The sequence below is a fragment of the Amblyraja radiata genome, chromosome 8, assembly GCF_010909765.2.
Source record: "Amblyraja radiata isolate CabotCenter1 chromosome 8, sAmbRad1.1.pri, whole genome shotgun sequence".
In the NCBI taxonomy this organism is placed as follows: Eukaryota; Metazoa; Chordata; class Chondrichthyes; order Rajiformes; family Rajidae; genus Amblyraja; species Amblyraja radiata.
In genome coordinates, this window is record NC_045963.1 from 69,300,211 (window position 1) to 69,325,382 (window position 25,172).

General features: G+C 41.1%; 1 protein-coding gene across 1 annotated transcript in view; it reads left to right on the top strand.

The window, feature by feature from the left end:
- The first annotated feature begins 45 nt into the window (after positions 1-45).
- Positions 46-25,172, top strand: part of cfap61 (cilia and flagella associated protein 61) — a 103,920-nt gene continuing 78,793 nt past the window's right edge. Inside the window, exons 1-9 of the mRNA XM_033026188.1 lie at positions 46-190; positions 1,214-1,365; positions 3,367-3,517; positions 8,908-8,984; positions 11,848-11,915; positions 12,037-12,160; positions 17,414-17,546; positions 19,576-19,726; positions 24,518-24,567. Coding sequence (XP_032882079.1) covers positions 1,223-1,365; positions 3,367-3,517; positions 8,908-8,984; positions 11,848-11,915; positions 12,037-12,160; positions 17,414-17,546; positions 19,576-19,726; positions 24,518-24,567 — 897 coding nt within the window. The 5' untranslated portion in view covers positions 46-190; positions 1,214-1,222. The remainder of the gene's footprint in view (positions 191-1,213; positions 1,366-3,366; positions 3,518-8,907; positions 8,985-11,847; positions 11,916-12,036; positions 12,161-17,413; positions 17,547-19,575; positions 19,727-24,517; positions 24,568-25,172) is intronic.

The following is a 25,172-nucleotide window of genomic DNA, read 5'->3' on the forward strand; positions in this document are numbered from 1 at the left end:
GCCACGCCGGTTGCTATGACACCGACGCTCGGCGTCGCCTCCGCCACGTGACATTAGCGCTCGACGGCGCCCCGACCACGTGATATAGACGCCTGTTGCTATGACACCGACCCTCGGCGTTGCCAAACTGAGAGCTTGCCTTAGCAACAAAAAATAAATCGACGGCCTTTCCTTCCCTTGTTTTATTTTTGTAAGTACTAGGCTTCAAAGGCTTGCACTTGGCTAAGGTAACTTTTATAAATAGTTCTGTGTATGGAGACGTGACATTATCTAAAGGGGAGGTAAGAATCTTCTGTAAATTGATCTAACAAATCAAGACAATGCATTAGACTAGAGGGGTTATAAAAAATAAATACGTTTTAAAAGTTTTTAAGTAATTGGTTTCAAAGGCTTGCACTTGGCTAAGGTAACTTGTTAAATCGTTCTGTGTAGGAAGACTGTGAAATTACTTAGGGGGAGGTGAGAATCACCTGTAAATTTGTACCTTTTTGGTGATCTTGTAAATCAAAACAATGCCCGACGGGGTTATAAAAATACATACATTTTACTTTTAAACAGGTTTCAAAGACTTGCATTTTGCTACAGTAACTTTTAAAGTCGTCCTGTGTAGGGGGACACAAAGTTATCTAGGGGGAGGTGAGAGAATCACCTATAAATTTGTACACGCAAAATGCTGGACAAAAATTTGTACCTTTGGCTCATCTCGAAAATCAAGACAATGCACTACAGGCTGGTAAAATAGAAAAAAAAGTTTTACTTTTTAAGTAATAGGTTTCAAAGGCTTACACTTGTTTAAGGTAACTTTCAAAAGGAAGTTATATGGAGGTGGGGAAGGAGAGAATCACATCCACATTAACAAAACCTATTTATTTTTAATCTTCAATTATTGCGTTCTGTTAGTAATTGATCAATACTGTTTCACCTCCGCTGCTACCATAACATACCCACTCTTTTCCTTGTTTGCTTATACCTAAGATATACCTAAAGTAATGTCAGTGTAATATGCTGGCAGGATTTTCAGAATTGACAGAAAGTATGATTTTCACAATAAACACGTAGATGCCTCAATCCAGTCATCATAGCCTTTCAGTTTTCATTTGAAGACATGTGATAAGAAAGATTGTTTACGCTGTCTAATTGCTTTGACACAAATTTGAATAAACAGTCTGATAAATAATGTTAATTTCATTAACTCATCTGTGCATTATTTTAGAGAGTAGCAATGACATCAATATATGGTACAAGTGGAGGAAGCATAGCAATAAACGTAAGACGATCAGAATCTCGAGATGCTCCTCAGATTATGAAACTGTTCACCCAAAGTACAGTGAACATGTTTGGAAGAATTAATATTCTCTATCTGCTGTAAGTAAATGTAAAGATCCAGTACATGGAATCTGGTTTCTTTAGCTAATACATTTTTTTCTGAATTATTTATTTGCTGTGCTGCAAATATGAAAGCAATTTTGCAACCTGTTGGAAATAATTATAGCTGGAATGATTGCTTTGATTTTAATTTTATCCCTGTGCTAAAATTCAAGGACTGCACAGAAAAAAAGTGCTCTCATCCATATCGAGATTAAATGTAATCCACGAATTTCAGGAAATACTCTTTCCTGTACTGTTCTTTGTCTGAGGCCAAATTATTTATTACAAAATATAAACATAAATTGTGAGAAGAATCCACCAGCTCGAGAGAAAAATAGAATTGATGATTTATCCAAATTGAAATAATTTAGAAATGTAGCCATTTTCCTTTTGATAAACAAGTAGATGGTGGGAGAAAATGAAAAGTTGTTGTAAGAAAGGAATAGAAAGTATGCTTTAAATTGCTGATGACTAGATGACAAAAGAGTTGATGCAGTGAGACAAAAATGGGTGGAGGGATAAAAGTAATGGAACAATTAAAAAAATCAGAAAAGATGTAAATGGCAAGAGAACCATTGCAAAATGGTCTGAAATGTTGTACTCAGTTGAAGTGAGAACACTCTAAAATGCCTTGTCAGTGACAGTTTCCTATATATTTTTTGAGTGCAACTGGAACAATATAGAAGACCAGGTCAGTGAGGTCAGAGTTGAAATAAAAGATAAATAAGTTAGCAAGCGTGTAGGAAGAAACTGCAGATGCTGGTTTATACCAAAGATAGACACAAAATGCTGGAGTATCTCAGCGGGTCAGGCAGCATCTCTGGGGAAAAGGAATAGGTGACGTTTTGGGACAGAACCCGAAAAGTCACCTATTCCTTTTATCCAGATTTGCTGCCTGGCCTGCTGAGTTATTCCAGCATTTTGTGTCTATTTATAAGATAGCAAGTGCCAGGTACTTCGGATTCTTGCTAAGTAAGGACTGAACAGATATTGAAATACAATTAGACAATAGTCAATAGGTGCAGGAGTAGGCCATTTGGCCCTTCGAGCCAGCACCGTCATTCAATGTGATCATGGCTGATCATCCCCAATCAGTACGGCGTTCCTGCCTTCTCCCCATATCCCCTGACCGCTATTTTTAAGAGCCCTATTTAGCTCTCTCTTGAAAGCATCCAAAGAACCTGCCTCCACCGCCCTCTGAGGCAGAGAATTCCACAGACTCGCCACTGTCTGTGAGAAAAAGTGTTTCCTCGCCTCCGTTCTAAATGGCTTACTCCTTATTCTTAAACTGTGGCCCCTGGTTCTGGACTCCCCCAACATCGGGAACATGTTTCCTGCCTCTAGCGTGTCCAAGCCCTTAACAATCTTATATGTTTCAATGAGATTCCCTCTCATCCTAAACTCCAGAGTGTACAAGCCCAGCTGCTCCATTCTCTCAGCATATGACAGTCCCGCCATCCCCGGAATTAACCTTGTAAACCTACGCTGCACTCCCTCAATAGCATTAGGAGTGACTGGGATCATTGAAGCTTGGAAGAGGGTATTGGAAGAGAGATGTTGCATGTGGAGCAAGGGACTCCAGATGCTGGTTTACACCAAAGATAGAAACAAAATGCTGAAGTAACTCAGCGGGACAGGCAGAATCTCTGGAGAGAAGGAATGTGTGATGTTTCGGGTCGAGATTCTTCATCTGAAGAAGGGTCTTGACCTGAAACGTCACCCATTCCTTCTCTTTTGAGATGCTGCCTGTCCAGCTGTAGTATTCCAGCATTTTGTGTCTATCTTCGAGATATTGCATGTCTTGCATATACAGAGGAGAGAGGGTGTTTGGCTGCAAACTGGCAATTGTATTTCCTGCATTATCACATTGGATATACATTTGAGACATTGCATTGGTAGTAAAATGCTTCAGGGTGTTTTAAGGTCATGAAAGTCAATAAATGAATGCAAATATGCTCTTTTTTTAACATGTTTGTTTTTGATTTCTTGCACTTTTAGTGAAAGAGCAAATCTAGCTGTGACTGTAGAAAATGAGAAGAATGAAATTATAGCTCATGCAGCTTTCTTAGATTACCCAAATGTGGAGACTATTGCACAAAACAACTGGGAACCTTGGCTGCATGCGTATGGTAATAGCTTAAAATGGACAGTGAGTTCAAGCCACAAATTGCTCAATATTTCAAAGTGTTATTTTTATGCCTAATGAGCTGAAAGAAATGTAACAATTATGACAAATATACTTCCTGTTTATGTTTTCATTACTTACTAGTTAGCATAATGACGAAGTGAATAACGAGTTGTATATATTTGTGTCGGTGTGGTTAGTAGAATTTAAACAAAGTGCAATGATGAATATGATAATATTTTAAGCAGAGTTTATTTGGCTTGCGAATAATACCTGAATAACCAACTGGTACAAATTTTCCTCATTAACTCAATAATATATTTTGAGCTAAATAATATTAGGATGAAGTATGAGGTTAATACGTTTTTCACAAAGAGAATAATAGAATATTAATGGGTATTAACTTACTTTTTTATGCCCAAATAAATGGCAACAGTCATACTAGCTTCAGTCTTCTTGTTGAGTCTCATTGTCTGTAACTCGTTCTCACCTAGCTCATAGCTGACAATGGCCTGTTTCCTTTATCATTGTTATTTTTTTGCATATCTTTCATTCATTTTTTCCATATCTCTCAATATCACCGTCTATATCTCTCGTTTCCCTTTCCCTGACTCTTAGTCTGAAGAAGGGTCTTGACTTGAAACATCTCCAGAGATGCTGTCTGTCCCATTGAGTTACTCCAGCTTTTTGTGTCTATCTTCAGCAACAATATTAATGTTTCCCAGACTAGATAGCTTTGTCAAAAGAAGGAATCGTGAAAACATTTCAATCAAATACTCAAATATTTTATCTTGGCTTTATCTTATAAATATTTTATACTACAGTTGTACTGTGCACTGTCCATTCACTTTTAAAGTAAGCATATTGTCATAATCAGTCCAATGGCAATATGCATATGATGTTCAGAAGCAAAGTGGTGTCAAATGTTGTCCATCTCACAGTTCGATGCCCTAGCCAGCATCTTTTTTTGGTGTGTGTGCAACACTTGAATGGCATGGGCCACTTGCAGTAACTGGATTTCTCTGTGTATGTGAGGCCTGCTTCTACATCAGTTAACTTAAGGGAGAGATGGCCTACCTTCTCTGTCGACCCATAAGGTTTGCTTTAAGATTTAATCTAATTCTATGTTATCTAAACTCAATTATGTTTTTTGGTCTTCCCATTCTTTCTCTCCAGAGAAGGCAACATCTCTGCCTGTCCCACTGAGTTACTCCACCATTTTGTGTCCACCTTCTATGTTTTTTGGTCTCTGCGTGAAACTTGGATGAACAAAATTATCCTTTTGATAGAGGCCACGGTGACAAACCCAACTAGTACAAGTGCATAGTTCCCTTAAAGTGGCGACGCAGGTAGACAAGGTGGCGAAGAGGGTGTTTGACACGCTTGCCTTCATCAGTCAGGCATTGAATACAATTGTTGAGATGCCATGTTACAATTGTACAACACTTGGAGACTGCACTTGGAATATTGCATGGCCTTCTGGTTGCCAAGCTATAGGAAATACCCCTATATGTCATTAAGCTTGAAAGGTTGCAGAACATTTTGGACTGCCCATTATATTGTGGGTGGGATTCAGGACGTATTTTAGGGCATGTTTGGAGCTAAGTTTCTTGCGCAGAAGCTTAGTTTTTAGTTTAGTTTTGGACCAGCATGAGGAAGGTATACCCTTTGACCATGCGAAGCGTAACAGAGACACACGGAGTTTTCTAACCTTTAAAGCGATGCTGGAGATCGATGAAGATTATAGTGTATGAGTCGGAAGAAATTTGGATGTTCCTTATTGTTTTTCATCAACAATAAAGAATCTATTAATCAAAAGACAGTTATGAAGATTTATCTGTGAAGAAGCTCTGAAGGTCTCTGATGGAAAGCTCACATGCGTATAACGACATTCTCCTTAATCATGCAGTCCACTTAGCGGCTAGAGGGAATAATCTCTTGAACGATATAAAAATGTGCCGCTACAACCAGAACTGGAAGGCTTGAGTTATGAGGAGAAATGGAGAGGCTGTATGGTCACAGTCTTTTCACAGAGTAAGGGAGTCTATAACCATAGCATAGGTTAAAGGTGAGAAGAGGACTTGATTAGCAAGTTTATCACACAGAGGAGGGTGGGTATATGTAAAGGGCTGTCAGGGGAAATGGCGGGTACTATGACAACGTTTAAAAGTCATTGAGAAAAGTATTTGGATAGGAATGTTTCAGAGGAATATGGACAAATACAAGCAAATAGAAACATAGAAACATAGAAAATAGGTGCAGGAGTAGGCCATTCGGCCCTTCGAGCCTGCACGGCCATTCAATATGACCATGGCTGATCATCCAACTCAGTATCCTGTACCTGCCTTCTCTCCATACCCCCTGATCCCTTTAGCCACAAGGGCCACATCTAACTCCCTCTTAAATATAGCCAATGAACTGGCCTCAACTACCTTCTGTGGCAGAGAGTTCCAGAGATTCACCACTCTCTGTGTGAAACCAGCTGTGATAGGCAACTTAGTCAGCATGGACAATTTCGGCTGAAGGGCTGTTTTTGTGCTCTATGACTCTGACAACCTTCTCTGTGCTTATCTCTGACCATTCTCGGGGGCAGTTTGACCATCCCCTCCCAACTAGTTTTCTCTCAAATTCTTCCATCTCCCACTATTGGTGATTCGTGACTACCTATTTGCTTCTGCCAATGTTATCAAGATTGCGTCAGCAGCTTTTGCTGCATTGCTACAAAATGTGTGCTGACCAATCTGGGCAACTCAGTTTTGTGCAAATATTTGAGGGGCAGAACTATTTCTAGCCTCTTTTTATTTTTCAGAGCTAACATATACTAATGTTTGATCTATGTACTAAAATTAAAATAGTTTATCAAAATACCTTCTGAAGGTTTCCATGTTAATAGGTGGACATCCCTTAGAATTATAAACCTTTGTGATCCTTATAGTTGATGCATTACTCAGTAGACGTAATTTTGATGACCAGTGAAGAATTCTCAACCATCTATTTGAGTGTCAATCAAGACATTCATTACTATCTTTGTTAATTACAGTCCAGTTGCTCTATGTTAAATTTGAACAAAATCTCCGAATGACCTATTACTCGTCCCTAATGCTGCTTCATTATGCACCACCTGCGGGATCCCTGTTCTGAGATCTATTACAGAAGGATGCAACAACTTAACACTTCTGTTTCACTGACTTAAATCCTTTGAGGGCAACAACCACATATTTTAATTAAATATTATGAATCAATTTCCCAACTGTGGATAAAGTATGATGTAATCACTCCAAAAAGTAATTTGAACTGTTTAGGGCAGCACAGTGATGCAACTACTAGAACTAGTAGAACTGCTGCCTCACAGTGCCAGAGACCTTGGTTCAATCCTGACCCTCAGAGGTCCACTCTGGACATTCTACCTGTGACCACATGGGATTCCTTCTGGTGCTCCAGTTTCCATCAACAGTCCAAAGGCAAAATGGGTTGGTAGGCTATTTGGCCATTGTAAATTTTCCCGATTGTGTTAATGAACGGTAAACTCTGAGGAGAATAAAACATAATTAATGTAGGATTAGCATAGATGGGTGGTTGTTAGAATGGTGTGTTTCTATGCCATATTCCATTCTAACTATAAAAGTAATATATCCCTTTAAGGTTCATGGTCATATGGATTCATAACAGGTTTACTGTTAAAAGACAGATGATTGTGGTGGAAGAACAATATTAAGGTTGGAGTCTGCGGAGATCTATGCTGGGACTGATGTCTGTGATATACAAGTAACTCAGCGGGACAGACAGCATCTCTGGAGAGAAGGAACGGGTGATGTTTCGGGTCAAGACCCTTCTTCAGGCTGATCAGTTTGAAGAAGGATCTCGACCGGAAACGTCACCCATTCCTTCTCTCCAGAGATGCTGCCTGTCCCGCTGAGTTACTCCAGCATTTTGTGTCTACCTTCGATTTAAGCCAGCATTTCCTACCATATACATAAGTGATGTGGATATAATGTAGATGGGTTGGTTATTAAGTGTGCAGATGACACAGAGAATGCCAGGGTCATGGACTGTCTGGAAAGCACTGCTGTTGGTGGCAGATATTATAGGAGCATTTAAGTGACTTTTAGATAGGCACATGGATATGCAGGGAATGGAGGGATATGGATTATATGCAGGCAGATTAGCGTTGGTCTTGGCATCATGTTCGGCAAATACATTGGGGGATGAAGGGTCTGTTTCTGTGCTATACTGATGTCTGCTCCAAAGGTTTAAGTTGAAGGTAGTGTGTGGAATGTGTTGGAGTTTGGGATGTGTTGTGTGAAGAGGTGTTGGAGACAGATGTCTAACAAGTATTTGGACAAGTACTTGAATAATTGAGGTATAAAAGGCTATGGACTTAATGATGGTAAATTAGATTAGTGTGGATCATTAAAAAGGGCAGATTGGGGATGGTAGTTAAGAAGGTTTTAGATGAATATACAGGAAATTGAGGGATATGGATTATTTGGTGGCAGAAGAGATTAATCATGTCCAGTACAGACATCAAAGGCCAAAGGGCATGTTCCTGTGATGTACTGTTCCACGTTCTATCCTTAATGTTAACTAATCCTCTGTCCAAAGATGGTGCCTGACATGCTGAATTTCCAGCATTTTTGTATTTATTTCAGATTTCCAAAATCTGCAGGTTTTTGCATTTAAAGTTTCTTCGGAAGAAACAGATGCAAAGAAATATCCCAAATTGTTGAGGAAGAAAGGAAATGTGGTATTAGAGAATGAAGGAATGCAGAATGAACTGTAGAAGAGATGAATAGTGGAAGGGAAAATCAACCAACTGAGGAGACAGAAGTAGGAAAGAGGGTGGAGATGAAACAAGAAAGAGACAGAATATCAAAATTATATTTTTCTTTCAGGTTCATCCTCTATTATCTTACTTTGCTCTCCCTACTTTTGTCATTTTTGTTTAATTTTATTCCTTCCTTCAGCCACCTATCTCTTTCTTTCCTCTCTTTTCTACCTACGTACCTTTCTCCATACTTGCCTTATCCCTCCATTTATCCCTCCTTTTTTCTCCTCGTCTTTCTCCTATCCACACCCACATCCATTAATCCACTCACCCCCACAAAGTGCACAACTTTTAAAGCCAACATTACTCAAATACTATACAGTTGGTAAACTCTGATTTTAATTTTAATTTGTAACCAGGCATTTTGATTTGGTGGAATTTGTAGCCAGACATGCATCAAGAGTTTGAATTGGTCTTTTTTCATTATGGAACTATATTTATTTCTGCCAAAATTATCTGGTATTGCCAAATTTATATGTATTGGTAAGATTAATTTTGAACTCTGGAGAAATATGACAATGTAACATTTTATACTATTTTCAATTTTTCACAAATTTTCACATAAAACTTAATTTTATTATTTTGGCAGCCTATGAACACAATTTTTATGCACTTGTTCGTGGCCAAACCCGACTTTGCCGCTGGTTGTGCTCGAGAGATTATCAGGTAGGTAGCGTTTCTTTGAGGTTGTGTACGCACTTCACCACACAGATACTCATAGATATTATATTAAATAACTAAGAAATACAAAGCCTTTACTATGGAAGCTTAGTTTAGTTTATTATTAGTATTATTATCGTGTGTACCGAGGTACAGGGAAAAGATTTTGTTTACGTGCTATCCGGTCAAAGAAAAGACTACGTGAATACAATCAAATCATCCACAGTGCACAGATGAAGGATAAAGGGCACAACATTTAGTGCAAAGATATAACAATGAAGTCTGATAAAGTCCGATTAAAGATACTTCAAAGGTCTCCAATGAGGTAGATGGGAGCTCAAGACCGCACTTTAGCTGATTAATGTGTCTGATGGAAGTTTTAGTGTGCATAGGATTTACCAATATCTGCACACAGAAGTTCCAGGTGTAATTTTACTACTTAAGGGGGGAAGATCAACTCTCCCTGACTCTCAGTCTGATGACCTCAACCTGAAACGTCACCTACTCCTGTTCTCCAGAGATGCTGCCTGACCCGCTGAGTTATTCCAGCATTTTGTGATATCTTCAGGGAAGATGATACTCTGTCCAGGCCATTCGTCACAATCTGCTGAATAATATTTTCACAACTACCTTTATCTCTGCAGCTCTATTTGTCCAAACATCTCTCAGGTCCTGCTGCTGCAGCCAACCCATGAAGTACCAACTAGGCGTCAGCTGATGGATGTTGGATGCTCTATGTCCAACCTTTGGTAGTTCCTTTATGTCAAAGCCATTTTTAACTGTTTTCAAATGTTGCTAATGATCAGAGACAATTACAAAAAAAGTGCAAATATGTTTTAAAACATATTTAAGTGACAGAAATTAAACATAAATATTATGATCAAGGAATACAAACGTCCCATTTAAACCATAAAATTAGCAGCAGAATTAGGCCATTCAGCCCATCGAGTCTGCTCCTCCATTTGATCATTGCTGATCTATTTTTTCCTGTCAACCCCATTATCATGCCTTCCTTGTGGAACCTTTGACACCCTTAATAATCAAGAGCCGATTTAAAAATACCCAATGACTTGGCCTCCACTGCTATCTGTGGCAATGAACTCCACAGATGCACCACACACTGGTTAAAGAAATGCTTCTTGCTTTCATTCTAATTTTAACGTCATTTGAATGTACCTTTTCAGTTATATTGGCAACACCATTCAAGCTGGCTACATAAGCTCGCTTACATTAAGTGCCCCAAATCCCGCATCTGCAGCTCCCCCCCCCCCCCCCATGTTCTGAATGGTGCCAGAACAACAACCTTGTTCTCAATGTAAGTAAAACCAAGGCACCGATAGTTAACTTTAGAAGAGGAAGGCTGAAGATCCACAAACCTGTCTTCATCGAGGAACGGTGTTGGAGAGAGTCAACCACTTCAAGTTCCTGGGTTTGCATATCTCTGAAGGTCTGTCCTGGATCCAGCACATTGATGCAATCATAAAGAGAGCCCGTCAACACCTCTACTTCATTAGGAGACTCGATATGTCGAAGGAGATTCGGTATGCCGATGAATACTCTCTTGACGTTGTACAGGTATGCAGTCGAGAGCATATTGACTGGTTGCATTACGGCTTGGTTTGGCAACCTGAACGCCCGGGAATGAAGGAGATAACAAAAAGTTGCGAACGCAACCTAGTTCATCATGGGTACCCACCATCAAAGGGATCTACAGGAAGCTCTGCCTCAAAAAGGCACCCAGCATCATCAAGGACCCACACCGCCTTGAGGCCGGTTCTCTGGATACTTTCAAGAGAGAGCTAGATAGGGCTCTTAAAGATTGCGGAGTCAGGGGATATGGAGTGAAGCCAGGAACGGGGTACTGATTGGGGATGATCAACCATGATCACATTGAATGACACTGCCGGCTCGAAGGGTCGAATTGCCTACTCTTGCATCTATTGTCTATTGTCTATTGACCACAGTATCGTTTCACTCCTGCCATCGTGAAGAAGGTATTGGAGCCTGAAAACCGTAAAGTTCAGGTTCAGGTTCAGCTTCTCAAAAACCATCAGGCTATTGAACACCATGAACACCAAAATCTGAATGACAAACTGCCTGAATTGCACTAGGGACTTTGGGCTTTGTGTTTGTTTTTGCACAATATATTTTTTAATTGCTATAACTTTTTATTGCTTATTATATATCTACTGATCACTAGGTTTATATACGCGTTGTTGCTGTAAGTAAGAATTTAATTGTTCCGATTTGGGACATTTTCTTTTCAGTTTTAGAGATACAGCACAGAAAATTAGCCCTCGGCCCACTGATTCCGCGCCGACCAGCGTTCACCCCGTACACTAGCACTATCCTACACAGTTGAGACAATTTTACCATTACCGAATTATCAAAGCCAATTAACCTACAGATCTGTACGTCCTTGGAGTATGGGAGAAAACCAGCGCACCCGGAAAAAACCTACGCGATCACAGGGAGAGCGAACAAACTCCATACAGGCAGCACGAGTAGTCAGGATCGAACCCGGATCTCTGGTGCTGTAAGGCCGAAACTCTACCACTGCGCCACTGTGTGCTACCACAATGTTATATGACATATGACAACAAAACACTTTTGATTGACTCTCTTTCCTATATTCTCATTGAATCAGGAAGGAGCAGACTATGTACTGCAGAAAGCCAGTGCTTTTCCAAAAAACATCTTTGCTTACTTTCTGCCATATTTATGTCTAATGTTCTGTAAAGCAGCTGTAGAGATGATGGTCATTATTTACTCTGCTGCAGTTTGTGAATGATATTTGATTTTTTGGCTTCATTATTCAGTGGCAAAATGTGTAATTATGAAATGGATTAACTTACTTCTCCTGCTTTAGGTCTGTCTTTAATGCTGTCCGAGAATTACATTTCCTAATTCTTTCTATCGAAAAGAAAGTCAGCTTGGGTAAAGGAAATTTTGAATTAATTTTCAAAAATCGCATTTGTCAAATTTGGCCCAGATTAAGTTTCTGCTTTTAAAGTAATTTCTGAATCCAATAATATTATCTATTTTACTTCCACCGCAGATCCTTCAATTGCTCTGCTGTTTGCACCTTTGCCACAATTTAAGAAGACAGAAGGTGTGCAGTATTCAGTCAATGCATGTTACAGAAAGGACTATGTTCCAGTATTACATATTCGAAACGCCAGGTAATGAATCATCTGATGATTTATGATAATTATACATTTGGATGTAAACATAGTTTCTTGACTCATTTTGTAGCTGCTAGCAAGATAGAACAAAGATACACTATTTACACTATTTAATGCCTTTCATGTCCCACGACACTTCAAAGAATTTTAAACATAACTATTGACTTTTAAAGGGATGTTTAAGAAGGAACTGTAGATGCTGGAAAATCGAAGGTAGACAAAAATGCTGGAGAAACTCAGCAGGTGAGGCAGCATCTATTGACTCCATTCAAGGACCCAAGCAGTCTTTCCAGGTGCGGCAGAGGTTCACCTGCATCTCCTCCAACCTCATCTATTGCATTCGCTGCTCTAGATGTCAGCTGCTCTATATCGGTGAGACCAAGAGTAGGCTTGGCGATCACTTCGCCGAGCACCTCCGCTCGGTTCGCAATAACCAACCTGGTATCCCGGTGGCTCAGCACTTCAACTCCCCCTCCCATTCCGAATCCGACCTTTCTGTCCTGTGCCTCCTCCATGGCCAGATTGAGGGCCGCCGGAAATTGGAGGAGCAGCATCTCATATTTCGCTTGGGCAGTTTGCACCCCAGCGGTATGAACATTGACTTCTCTAATTTCAGGTAGTCCCTACATTCTCCTCCCCTTCTCAACTCTCCCTCTGGCTCCACCTCTTCCTTTCTTCTTCCCCCCACCCCCCCCTCCACCTTCACATCAGTCTGAAGAAGGGTCTTGACCCGAAATGTTGCCTATTTCCTTCGCTCCATAGATGCTGCCTCACCTGCTGAGTTTCTCCAGCATTTTTGTCTACTTTTAAAGGGAGTTCACTTTGGCTAGTCAGTCAAATATAGCAGTCCATTTCTTTGATCTCGTCATATTAATGGTGTCATAAATGTTGACAATGACATGGGAGAACTCCAAAACTTCTCAAATAATCCTATGGATTTTTTGCTGAGAAAACAACGTGTGCATTCAAACTGTATTTGCACATTTATTTTCTGACACATTTAAGTGATCACCTGCCAACGTTTTTACTGAAACTCACCATACAGTTTGATTGCATTGTTCTTGTGGGAGAATTGCGTTGGGACATTCAAACAATGACTGCACTTGAGCATCTTAGGTTGAGAGATATAATTGAGAGATATGGTTGAGAGATATGGTTGAGATACTTTCTTTCTTTGCTACCATCTTTGGTTATTAGTTTCTGCTGCAATGGTGTGAAGGAAAGCACCCCTAGACGTTCATAACTGGCCTTATCTTTTGTTTCTGGATACTTGCACTTATTAGAACACGTTTGATAGTAATGTTATGACCCCCCAGGAATAGAATCAAGACTGATTTATAAAGATTTATAATTTTTTAAGTTTATACTTGTATATTATAATAATTTACAAAGATTGTCAGGTGCAAATATTTTCATTCATGTTTTTAAAAATGGTGTGCTTTTCAGCCTGTCAGCTTATGTGATTAGCAGTAGAGGGCACTAAAAATCCCTTCCACAAGATTTTGAATTCAGTTGAAGATTTTCACACAGAGAATTGTGAGTCTGTGGAATTCTCTGCCTCAGAGGGTGGTGGAGGCCAGTTATCTGGATACTTTCAAGAGAGAGGGCTCTTAAAGATAGCGGAGTCAGGGGATATGGGGAGAAGGCAGGAACGGGGTACTGGTTGGGGATGATCAGCCATGACCTCATTGATTGGCGGTGCTGGCTTAAAGGGCCCAATGGCCTACTCCTGCATCTATTGTCTATCGTCTATTAATTCATGAAATGCAACAGGGGATGGAAAAAATGGTGGAACAAAATAGTCTGATATTTATAATTTTTAAGGCTGACTTTGAATATGCCATGCCATATGCAGTATCAATTCACAAGCTACCTTACTGTACATATTGTGTTGCCTTTTACCCAATATATACAAGTACTCTCCAGGTTTCAAATGCCTGACTTTTGTGCAGCCCCTACAGATAAGCAAGCTTTTGGGAGACCGGCGGGATGGATTTGCTGGCTGTAGTGGGGCTGCAGGCATCTTCTGCCACATGGGTACTTGACTAATGGCAATATCATTGCATCCTGCAGAAACATCTGAATGATGGAGTTAAATGCCCTGTTTTAACTATACCTTGATTGTGGTTGGCCTATGAGGCATATATTATTAAAGAGGTAATAATAGGGCATTTGGATAGTAGTAAAATGATTAGTCTAAGTCAACATGGATTTATGAAAGGGAAATTATGCTTGACTAATCTTCTGGAATTTTTTGAAGATGTGACAAGTAAAATGGATGAAGGGGAGCCAGTGGATGTAGTGTATCTAGACTTTCAGTAAGTCTTTGATAAGGTCCCGCACGGGAGACTGGTGACTAAAATTAGAGCACATGGTATTGGTTGGAAGACAGGAAGCAAAGAGTAGGAGTGAACAGGTCCTTTTCAGAATGGCAGGCACAGGTGAGTGGAGTGCCGCAAGGTTCGGTGTTGGGGCCGCAACTGTTTACCATATATATTAATGATTTGGAAGAGGGAATTAGGAGCAACACTAGCAAGTTTGCGGATGACACAAAGCTGGGTGGCAGTGTGAACTGTGAAGAGGATGTTAGGAGGTTGCAGGGTGACCTGGACAGGTTGAGTGAGTGGGCAGATGCGTGGCAGATGCAGTATAATATAGATAAATGTGAGGTTACCCACTTTGGCGGCAAAAAAAAAGGGGGCAGATTATTATCTTAATTAGGTTAGGTAAGGGGGAGGTGCAGCGAGACCTGGGTGTCCTTGCACACCAGTCACTGAAAGTTGGCGTGCAGGTACAGCAGGCAGTGAAGAAAGCTAATGGAATGTTGGCCTTCATAACAAGAGGATTTCAGTATAGGAGTAAAGAGGTTCTTTTGCAGTTGTATAGGGGTCTGGTAAGACCACATCTGGAGTATTGTGTTCAGTTTTGGTCTCCTAATTTGAGGAAGGACATCCTTGTGATTGAGGCAGTGCAGCGTAGGTTCACGAGATTGATCTCTGGGATGGCGGAAAGATTGAAAAGACTAAGCTTGTATTCACTGGAGTTTAGAAGGATGAGGGCGGATCTTATAGAAACATATAAAATTATAAAAGGACTGGACAAGCTAGATGCAAGAAAAATGTTCCCAATGTTGGGCGAGTCCAGAACCAGGGGTCACACTTAGAATAAAGGGGAGGCCATTTAAGACTGAGGTGAGAAAAAACTTTTTCACCCAGAGAGTTGTGAATTTGTGGAATTCACTGCCCTCTGTGGCAGGGGAGGCCAAATCACTGGATGGATTTAAGAGAGAGTTAGATAGAGCTCTAGAGGCTAGTGGAATCAAGGGATACGGGGAGAAGGTAGGCATAGGTTATTGATTTGGAACGATCAGCCATGATCACAATGAATGGCGATGCTGGCTCGAAGGTCCAAATGGCCTCCACCTGCACCTATTTTCTATGTTTCTATGTTTGAGGCTACAGGTCAGGATAGATACTCTGATGTAACCTGGGGAGGAACTGCATTTATGATTTTGTTTTTAAACGGAGCCAGTTGCTGGGATTGCACATCACAGAAGGAATTACGTGAATCTCTTCAACAGTTGTCATTATAGTTGTCACAAATTGCCCCCATCATTATCTCACGGGCATTAACTTCTTCGTGTCAGCTCAAGCAGAGTTCGAATGGATAAAAGACTCCAGTGACATTTTGGTATAGCTGGGTAAATATAATGTCCAAGTCTTTAGCAAGAAACTGTACATAGTTGTAGTATGCTTGGAAGTGAATATTCTGAGATGAGCATCTCCTGGGAGATGCATATTAATGAATATTGATGAATATTAAATTTCCTGGAAGAACGCACAATGAACCAGGGGCCACAGTCTTAGAATAAAGGGGAAGCCATTTAAGGCTGAGGTGAGAAAAAACGTTTTCACCCAGAGAGTTGTGAATTTGTGGAATTCCCTGCCACAGAGGGCAGTGGAGGCCAAGTCACTGGATGGATTTAAGAGAGAGTTAGATAGAGCTCTAGGGGCTAGTGGAATCAAGGGATATGGGGAGAAGGTAGGCACGGGTTATTGATTGGGGACGATCAGCCATGATCACAATGAATGGCGGTGCTGGCTCGAAGGGCCGAATGGCCTTCTGCACCTATTTTCTATGTTTCCATCTATGTTTCTATGTTTCTCCATAAAACAATTGAACTCCTCAGATTTCCTTATTCTCAGAAAATTCAGAGGCTAATTTAAGGTTAGAGCATACTGTAGAAGTTGGGAGGTCATATTGCAGTTGTATAAGATGTTGGTGAAATTGCATTTAGAATATTGTGTTCAGTTCTGGGCACCATGTGATAGGAAAGATATTGTCAAGCTTGAAGGGGTTCAGAAAAGATTTACGATGATGTTGCCAGGACTAGAGGGTGTGAGCTATAGGGAGAGGTTGAGTAGGCTGGACTCTATTCCATGGATCGCAGGAGGATGAGGGGGAATCTTATAGAGGTGTTCAAAATCATGAGAGGAATAGATCGGTTAGATACACAGAGTCTCTTGCCCAGAGTAGGGGAATCGAGGACCAGAAGACATAGGTTCAAGTTGTAGGGGAAAAGATTTAATAGGAATCTGAGGGAGAAACTTTTTCACACAAAGGGTGGTGGGTGTATGGACCAAGCTGCCAGAGGAGGTAGCTGAGGCTGGGACTATCCCATCGTTTAAGAAACAGTTAGACAGGAACATGGATAGGACAGGTTTGGAGGGATATGAGCCAAACGTAGGCAAGTGGGGCTAGTGTAGCTGGGACATTGTTGGCCGTGTGGGCAAGTTGGGCCGAAGGGCCTGTTTCCACACTGTATCACTCTGTGACTCTATGATTCTAAGGTAGCCAAAGAATTATTGAAAATAATTTAGGCTTTGCTCATAGAACAAATATTTATCTCTTTCCAAATCTTTTTACATATTTTGGATTTTCGAAGGGATTGACATGATAGGCTGTGGAAGGTTTAAATGTAGACATGCATATATTTTCACCAGGCCATAAAATATATTTTAGTTATGATTTTTCCAACTCATCCTACTGATGTTACAGTGTACAATTTTGAGTCTGATATTGGAAAACAAAGATCCTGTACTTTGCAAAGAAATGATAATGAGAACATTTGCTTTGAAATATCTGTAAAATGCCTTTGGTTGAAGTCTTTGTAGATTATAATGTAAATACCATGAAATCGTTTATGAAAAAGGATTGAGTATTTCTGAACTGAGATCTTTGGATCACCAGGATAGAGGATCATGATGATATCGCTCCCATCTTCAATGAAATGACTGACACATTGAGGACCACTTATGGTGAATACTTCCTTGCAGAATTAATAGAAGCTCAAGATGAAACAAATCATGCTGCTGTCTGTGAGGTTGGTATTTTGCCTTTCAAGTGGATTTTTTTGGCTTTTTTGTCATGCTCATAAACAACATCTGAAGCGAAATTATATTGTCTGTGCTTCTAATTTCATTCTGCATTGTGGATATGGTTACACTACATAACAAATGTAAACCACTGAAATGGGCTATAGAAAAGGTGCTCCAATGGATAGAATGAAGAATTTTAGATCATACTGTGTAGAAATGGAGTGGGTAATATTGTTTAGCAGCTGCCACTATGCAAAACAAGGAGGAAAACAATATATATTATTTGCTCCTCACAAAATGACTTTTACAGTCATTATGGTTGCAATGTTGCAGCTTCCAACTTTTCTTTTTATTCACTTACTGGATACAGATTGACCAGTGAGACCAATATCTACTGGCCATCTTTTATTCCCCATGAGAGGATGTGTTGGATTGGTGGTCAAACAGTACCTTGCTATGTTGTAGATAATAAAAGGTACAGTCCAAATGTAAGAACATAAGAATCAGAAGCAGAAATAGACTGCAACCGCAAGAAATGCAACACCTGTCCCTTCACCTCCCCCCTCGACTCCATTCAGGGACCCAAGCAGTCGTTCCAGGTGCGACAAAGGTTCACCTGTATCTCCTCCAACCTCATCTACTGCATCCGCTGCTCTAGATGTCAGCTGATTTACATCGGGGAGACTAAGCGTAGGTTGGGCGATCGTTTCGCCGAACACCTCCGCTCAGTCCGCAATAACCTACCTGAACTCCCGGTGGCTCAGCACTTCAACTCCCCCTCCCATTCCCAATCCGACCTCTCTGTCCTGGGTCTCCTCCATTGCCAGAGTGAGCAACAGCGGAAATTGGAGGAACAGCACCTCATATTCCGTTTGGGGACCTTGCGTCCGGATGGCATTAACATTGAATTCTCCCAATTTTGCTAGCCCTTGCTGTCTCCTCCCCTTCCTTAACCCTCTAGCTGTCTCCTCCCACCCTCCCATCCGCCCTCGGGCTCCTCCTCCTCCTCCCCTTTTCCTTCCTTCTCCCCCCCCCACCCCCCATCAGTCTGAAGAAGGGTTTCGGCCCGAAACGTCGCCTATTTCCTTCGCTCCATAGATGCTGCTGCACCCGCTGAGTTTCCCCAGCAATTTTGTGTACCTGCAGAAATAGGCTACTTTGCTCTTGGTGTCTGCTCCAGTATTCAATTAGATCATAAGATCATGAGACATAGGAGCAGAATTTGGCCATTTGGCTCATTGATTCTGCTCCACCATTCAATTATGGTCGATCTTTTTCTCCCTCTCAACCTCATTCTGTCTTCTCCCTGTAGCCTTTGGTGCCCTTACTAATGAACAAGACATGCCAATGAAGTAACAAGATCATGGTTGATCTTACACCTCATAACCACTTTCCTGCACTACTCAATGTCCCTTGATTCACTCAATATTTCAGAATCCACGGGTCCCTGTATGGAATATGTTCAGAGAAGTGGCCTCCACAGACCTATTAGATAGAAGACTCTAAACCTCCATTATTTTTAGGCTCTGGCCTCTGTTCTACCCCATTCTGAGGAAAAGTTTATTCCCACTTCTTCCTTTTCAATCCTAAAAATGTTATGCGTCTCATAAGACCACCTCTCATTATTTTAAACTCCACAGAGCATAGAGCTGTCCACTTAATCTGCCATCATAACACTTTCCCGGCAGCCCAGCAATCAATCTTGTGAATCATGTCGTGCCAGGGAAATTCACACAGTCAGAAATTAAATAGCAAACCCTGCATAATGTGCTTCATCCTTATTGGCATGCATGCTCATTTGTGCATGTAGACCTATGTTGTCAAGGCCACTCAAGTCATGTGCAAATATCTTCTCACTGTAAAATGTGCTAGGAGCATCTGTTTAAATCCTTTAGATAAGAAGTTTGTTGGATTGTTTACCTATCAAGTTTTTCCATTTACAAATATATTGGAAATGCCCACAAAATGTATTTTTTTAAATGTAGACATGCAACAGAACCAATAATTTAATCATGCTTTTAATGTGGCATGCAGGTAAACAACATGGCAGTGGGATTCATGAGCGTGTGCAGTGAAGTGAACGTTAAATTACTAAACAGCTGCTTTGATTTGCGCCCATTTCATGGTTTTTGTAAATTTCTTCTTGTGAAAGAGAATAGTCCTCCAGAAATCATAGAGTCACCAGGTATGAAGGTTCATTTATTCCCAAAACCTCGAAGTAAAATTGTCTACTGATATTTCTGTTATTTTATTGCCCATTCCAATTATCAAAATATGAACGATAGTCCAAAATGATGATTAAAATATTTGAAAACTTGCCATTTTCAATGTTATAGATCTGTAGTTGATATTGGAAGATACAGCAGATAAATATGTAGCTAGAGAGGTGGTGAAGGGAGGAGGTATTCAAATTTGTGGAGCATTAGCACTCCTACAAACTGGGCAGGTTATTCTTGGGCAGGACTAGGAACAGGGTCCTCCAGAGATGTTTGCTGGTGGGCTTAGAGGGCTTAAATTAAAATCTGAGACAGAGGAAGGGAAAAGGAGAGAAATGAAAGGTAGAAAAGGATATAGAGTATGCCATTTAGAACCAAGATCAGGAACCCAAAAGGCAATAATCATACAGTTACAGAGCTATATAGCAGGGCAACAGGCCCTTCGGCAAACCTTATCCATGTCGACCAAGTTGGCATTCTGGTTTAGTCCCATTTGCCTGCATCAGGCACATATTTGCCTGAACCCTTCCTATTCATATATCTGTCCAAATCACTTTTGAAAGTCATAATTGTATCTATTTCCATAGCTTCTTCTGGTAGCTCATTTGAGACACGGACTACCCTCTGATTAAAATGAGTCCTTCTTAAATCGCTTCCTTCTGATCTTAAATCTATGTGAATCGTTTCTACATCCTTTCCAACAACGACATCCTTCTTATAGCTGGACAATCAGAACTGCACAAAGTACACCGAGTGTGGTCTCACCAATTGAGTTAGAGATGATGGCAATACACTAACAATTGAGATTACACACATGGAAGATGTTAATCTTAATTTCACTTTGCACAAAATTACAGTAACAAAAACCTGCCTTTACAGTAGGCATGAGAATAGCTGAAGATCCTTCTCAGAAGTACAAAAGGGACGGTTACACCTTTAACTAGAAGGGGACCAATGTTCTGGCAAGCAGATTTGCTAGAGCTCCACTTGTGGGTTTAAACTAAATAGTGGGGAGGGGGAGGGAGGGGAGGGGAGGGATTGACAAATTGGGAGTATAAAGATGTAGTTGAAGGCGAAGTGAGTACAGGAAAAGTTACAAAGACTCCCGAATTAATGGGAAGGAAAGTTCGTGAAGGGATAAGAGAGTAAGGTCAGGGCCAATTGCGAGCGGTGCGAGAGGGGAGGTGAATACCGAAGTTAAAGTGTTGTATATGAATGCGCGAAGTATAAGAAATATAGTGCACGGGCTTGAGGCTCAGTTAGAATTTGGCAAGTATGATGTTGTGGGAATTACAGAGACATGGCTGCAAGAGGGCCAGGGATAGGAACTGAATATTCAAGGGTATACCTCCTATCGAAAAGACAGACAGGTGGCCAGAGGGGATGGGGTAGCTTGTTGGTCAGTCCCTTGCAAGGGGTGACATTGACACAGAAGATGTGGAGTCAGTATGGATAGAACTAAGGAATTGTAAGGGTAAAAAGACCCTAACGGGACTTATCTACAGGCCCCCAAAACAGTAGCCTGGATATAGGGTGCAAGTTGAATCAGGAGTTAAAATTGTCATGTAGTAAAGATAATGCGACGGTTGTTATGGGAGATTTCAACATGCAGGTAGACTGGGAAAATCAGGTTGGTCCTGGACCCCAAGAAAGGGAGTTTGTGGAGTGCCTCCGTGATGGATTCTTAAAACAGCTTGTATTAGAGGCTACGAGGGAGAAGGCAATTCTGAATTTAGTGTTATGTAATGAACTGGATTTGATAAAGGAACTTGAGGTAAAGGAGCCATTAGGAGGTAGTGACCATAATATGGTCATGTTTAATCTACCATTGGAGAGGTTGAAGGGTAAATCGGAGGTGTCAGTGTTACAGTTGAATAAAGGGGACTATGGAGCCATGAGGGAGGAGCTGGCCAAAGTTGACTGGAAAGATACCCTAGCAGGGATGACAGTGGAACAACAATGGCAGGTATGTCTGGGAATAATGCAGAAGGTACAGGGTCAGTTCATTCCAAAGAGGAAGAAAGATTCCAAGGGGAGTAAGGGGTGACCGTGGCTGACAAGGGACAGTATAAAAATAAAAGAGAAGAAGTACAACGTAGCAAATATGAGCGGAGGATTGGGTAATGATTAAGGAGCAACATAAGATAACTAAAAAGGCAATACAGGGAGAAATGATGAGGTATGAAGGTAAGCTAGCCAAGAATATAAAGGAGGATAGTAAAAGCTTCTTTAGGTATGTGAAGAGGAAAACATTAGTTAAGACCAAAGTTGGACCCTTGAAAAAGGTGAATTTATTATAGGGAACAAGGAAATGGCAGATGAGTTGAACAGGTACTTTGGATCCACCTTCACTAAGGAGGACACAAACAATCTTCCCGATGAACTAGTGGCCAGAGAATCTGGGGTGACGGAGGAAACGAAGGAAATCCACATTAGGCAGGAAATGGCGTTGGGTAGACTGATGGGACTGGGCTGATAAATCCCCAGGGCCTGATGGTCTGTATCCCAGGGTACTTAAGGAAGTGGCTCTAGAAATCGTGGACGCACTGGTGATAATTTTTCAATGTTCTATAGATTCAGGATCAGTTCCTGTGGATTGGAAGGTAGCTAATGTTATTCCCACTTTTTATGAAAGGCGGGAGAGAGAAAACAGGGAATTATAGACCAGTTAGCCTGACATCGGTGGTGGGGAAGATGCTGGAGTCAATTATAAAAGATGAAATAGCGGCACATTTGGATAGCTGTAACAGGATCGGTCCGAGTCAGCATGAATTTACGAAGGGGAAATCATGCTTGACTAATCTTCTGGAATTTTTTGAGGATGTAACTAGGAAAATGGATAAGGGAGAGCCAGTGGATGTAGTGTACCTGGGCTTTCAGAAAGCATTTGGTAAGGCCCCGCATAGGAGATTAGTGGGCAAAATTAGCTCACATAGTATTGGGGGTAGAATGTTGACATGGATAGAAAATTGGTTGGCAGACAGGAAACAAAGAGTAGGGATTAACGGGTCCCTTTCAGAATGGCAGGCAGTGGCTAGTGGGGTACCGCAAGGCTCGGTGCTGGGACCACAGCTGTTTACAATATACATCAATGATTTAGATGACGGGATTCAGAGTAACATTAGCAAGTTTGCAGATGACACAAAGCTGAGTGGCAGTGTGAACTGTGAGGAGGATGCTATGAGAATGCAAGGTGACTGGGACAGGTTGGGTTAGTGGGCTGATGCATGGCAGATGCAGTTTAATGTGGATAAATGTGAGGTTATCCACTTTGGTGGCAAAAACAGGAAGGCAGATTAATATCTAAATGGTGTCAAGTTGGGGAAAAGGGGAAGTACAACGGGATCTGGGGGTCCTTGTTCATCAGTCAATTTGATACGATGGCACTTTATTGTCATCTCGATGAAAGTTAGCATGCAGGTACAGCAGGCAGTGAAGAAGGCGAATGGCATGTTGGCCTTCATAGCAAGAGGAGTTGAGTATAGGAGCAGAGAGGTCCTTCGGCAGTTGTATAGGGCCCTAGCGAGACCATACCTGGAATATTGTGTGCAGTTTTGGTCCCCTAATTTGAGGAAGGACATTCTTGCTATTGAGGGAATGCAGCGTAGGTTTATAAGGTTGAATTCCCATGATGGCGGGACTGTCAATGCTGAGAGAATGGAGTGGCTGGGCTTGTATACTCTGGAGTTTAGAAGGATGAGAGGGGATCTTATTGAAACATATAAAATTGTTAAGGTTTGGACACGCTAGAAGCAGGAAACATTTTCCCAATGTTGGGGGAGTCCAGAACCAGGGGCCACAGTTTAAGAATAAGTGGTTGGCCATTTAGAACGGAGGCGAGGAAACACTTCTTTACACAGAGAGTTGTGAGTCTGTGGAATTCTCTGCCTTAGAAGGCGGTGGAGGCTGGTTCTATGGATACTTTCAAGAGAGAGCTAGATAGGCCTCTTAAAGATAGCGGAGTCAGGGATATGGGGAGAAGGCAGGAATGGGGTATTAATTAGGGATGATCAGCCATGATCACATTGGCTCGAGGGGCTGAATGGCCTACTCCTGCACATATTGTCTATTGTCTATTGTCTATCCTTAATGAGAGCATAACTAGACAAAATCTGGCACCAAGAAAAAGGAGAAGTTAATTTTGATGACCAAAATCTTGGCCAAAGAGGCATTTTAATAGCCCTGTCCCACGGTATGAGTTCATTCCAAGAGTTCTCCCGAGTTTAAAAAAAAATCAAACTCGGGGTAAGAACAGAGAATTAACGTGGCGGTACGTCAGAGCTCAGGGACGTCTCTTAGCGGCTCATAATGCTAACGGCAGGTACTCGAGAAGACTCGCTAATGGCAGGTAAGCACGGGAAGACTCGTGAAGATTTTTCAACACGTGGAAAAATGTCCACGAGAGCCCAGAGTACCGACTAGTGGCCATTACCGTAAAACCCTGAGTTCGAATCAGGGCAAACTTGGGAGAGCTCTTGGAATGAACTCGTACCGTGGGACAGGGGTTTATGGCAGATAAAGAATGGGACGTGGAAGAAAAGTCTGAGGACCATTCAGCTTTGAGTACCCTATAAGCCAGAGAACTGAAAGTAACTTGCTCGTCGCGATATTTACTCTATTATGTGGAATTAAGGCGGCTTGGAAGGGGTGGAAGCTAATGTGTTATGTTGGCATAAACCAGTATTATTTGATTGCAAGCAAGCATATCCATATTTTCACTGTTCTGACTCACTATGGCTAATCTACTTTTCCATTGACAGCAAAGGAAATTATTACACCTACAGAGCCTGAAGATAATGCAGAAAGAAAGGTATTTATCTTTATTTTTTAAAAATCCCAGAACCAGGAATATACCTTTAGGTAGGGAATTTCTTGGGTCACACGTGTTAAATTTCTCTACCTATGTGATTGAAATGCATTGCGACTTAGTATTTTTAATGATCTAATCTGGAGTATTTAATTTCTGCAATGATCATAGTATTATTTATCCATTTTTCTGTATCGTGAATTGCTAATTTGAGCAAGGACATCCTTATGATTGAGGCAGTGCAGCCTAGGTTCACGAGATTGATCCCTGGGATGGCAGGACTGTCATATGAAGAAAGATTGAAAAGACTAGGCTTGCATTCACTGGAGTTTAGAAGGATGAGGGGATATCTTATAGAAACATATAACATTATAAAAGGACTGGTTGCAGGAGAAATGTTCCCAATTTTGGGTGAGTCCCTCATCCTTGCTATATTTTATATTATTGGCTATCTTAACTTCATACTTCATCTTTTCTCCCTGAATTGCCTTTTTAGTTACCTTCTGTTGTACTTTAAAAGCTTCCCAATCCTCTGGCTTCCCACTAATTTTTTCTATGTTATACGCCTTCCCTTTTAATTTTTTACTGTCTTTGACTTCCCTTGTCAG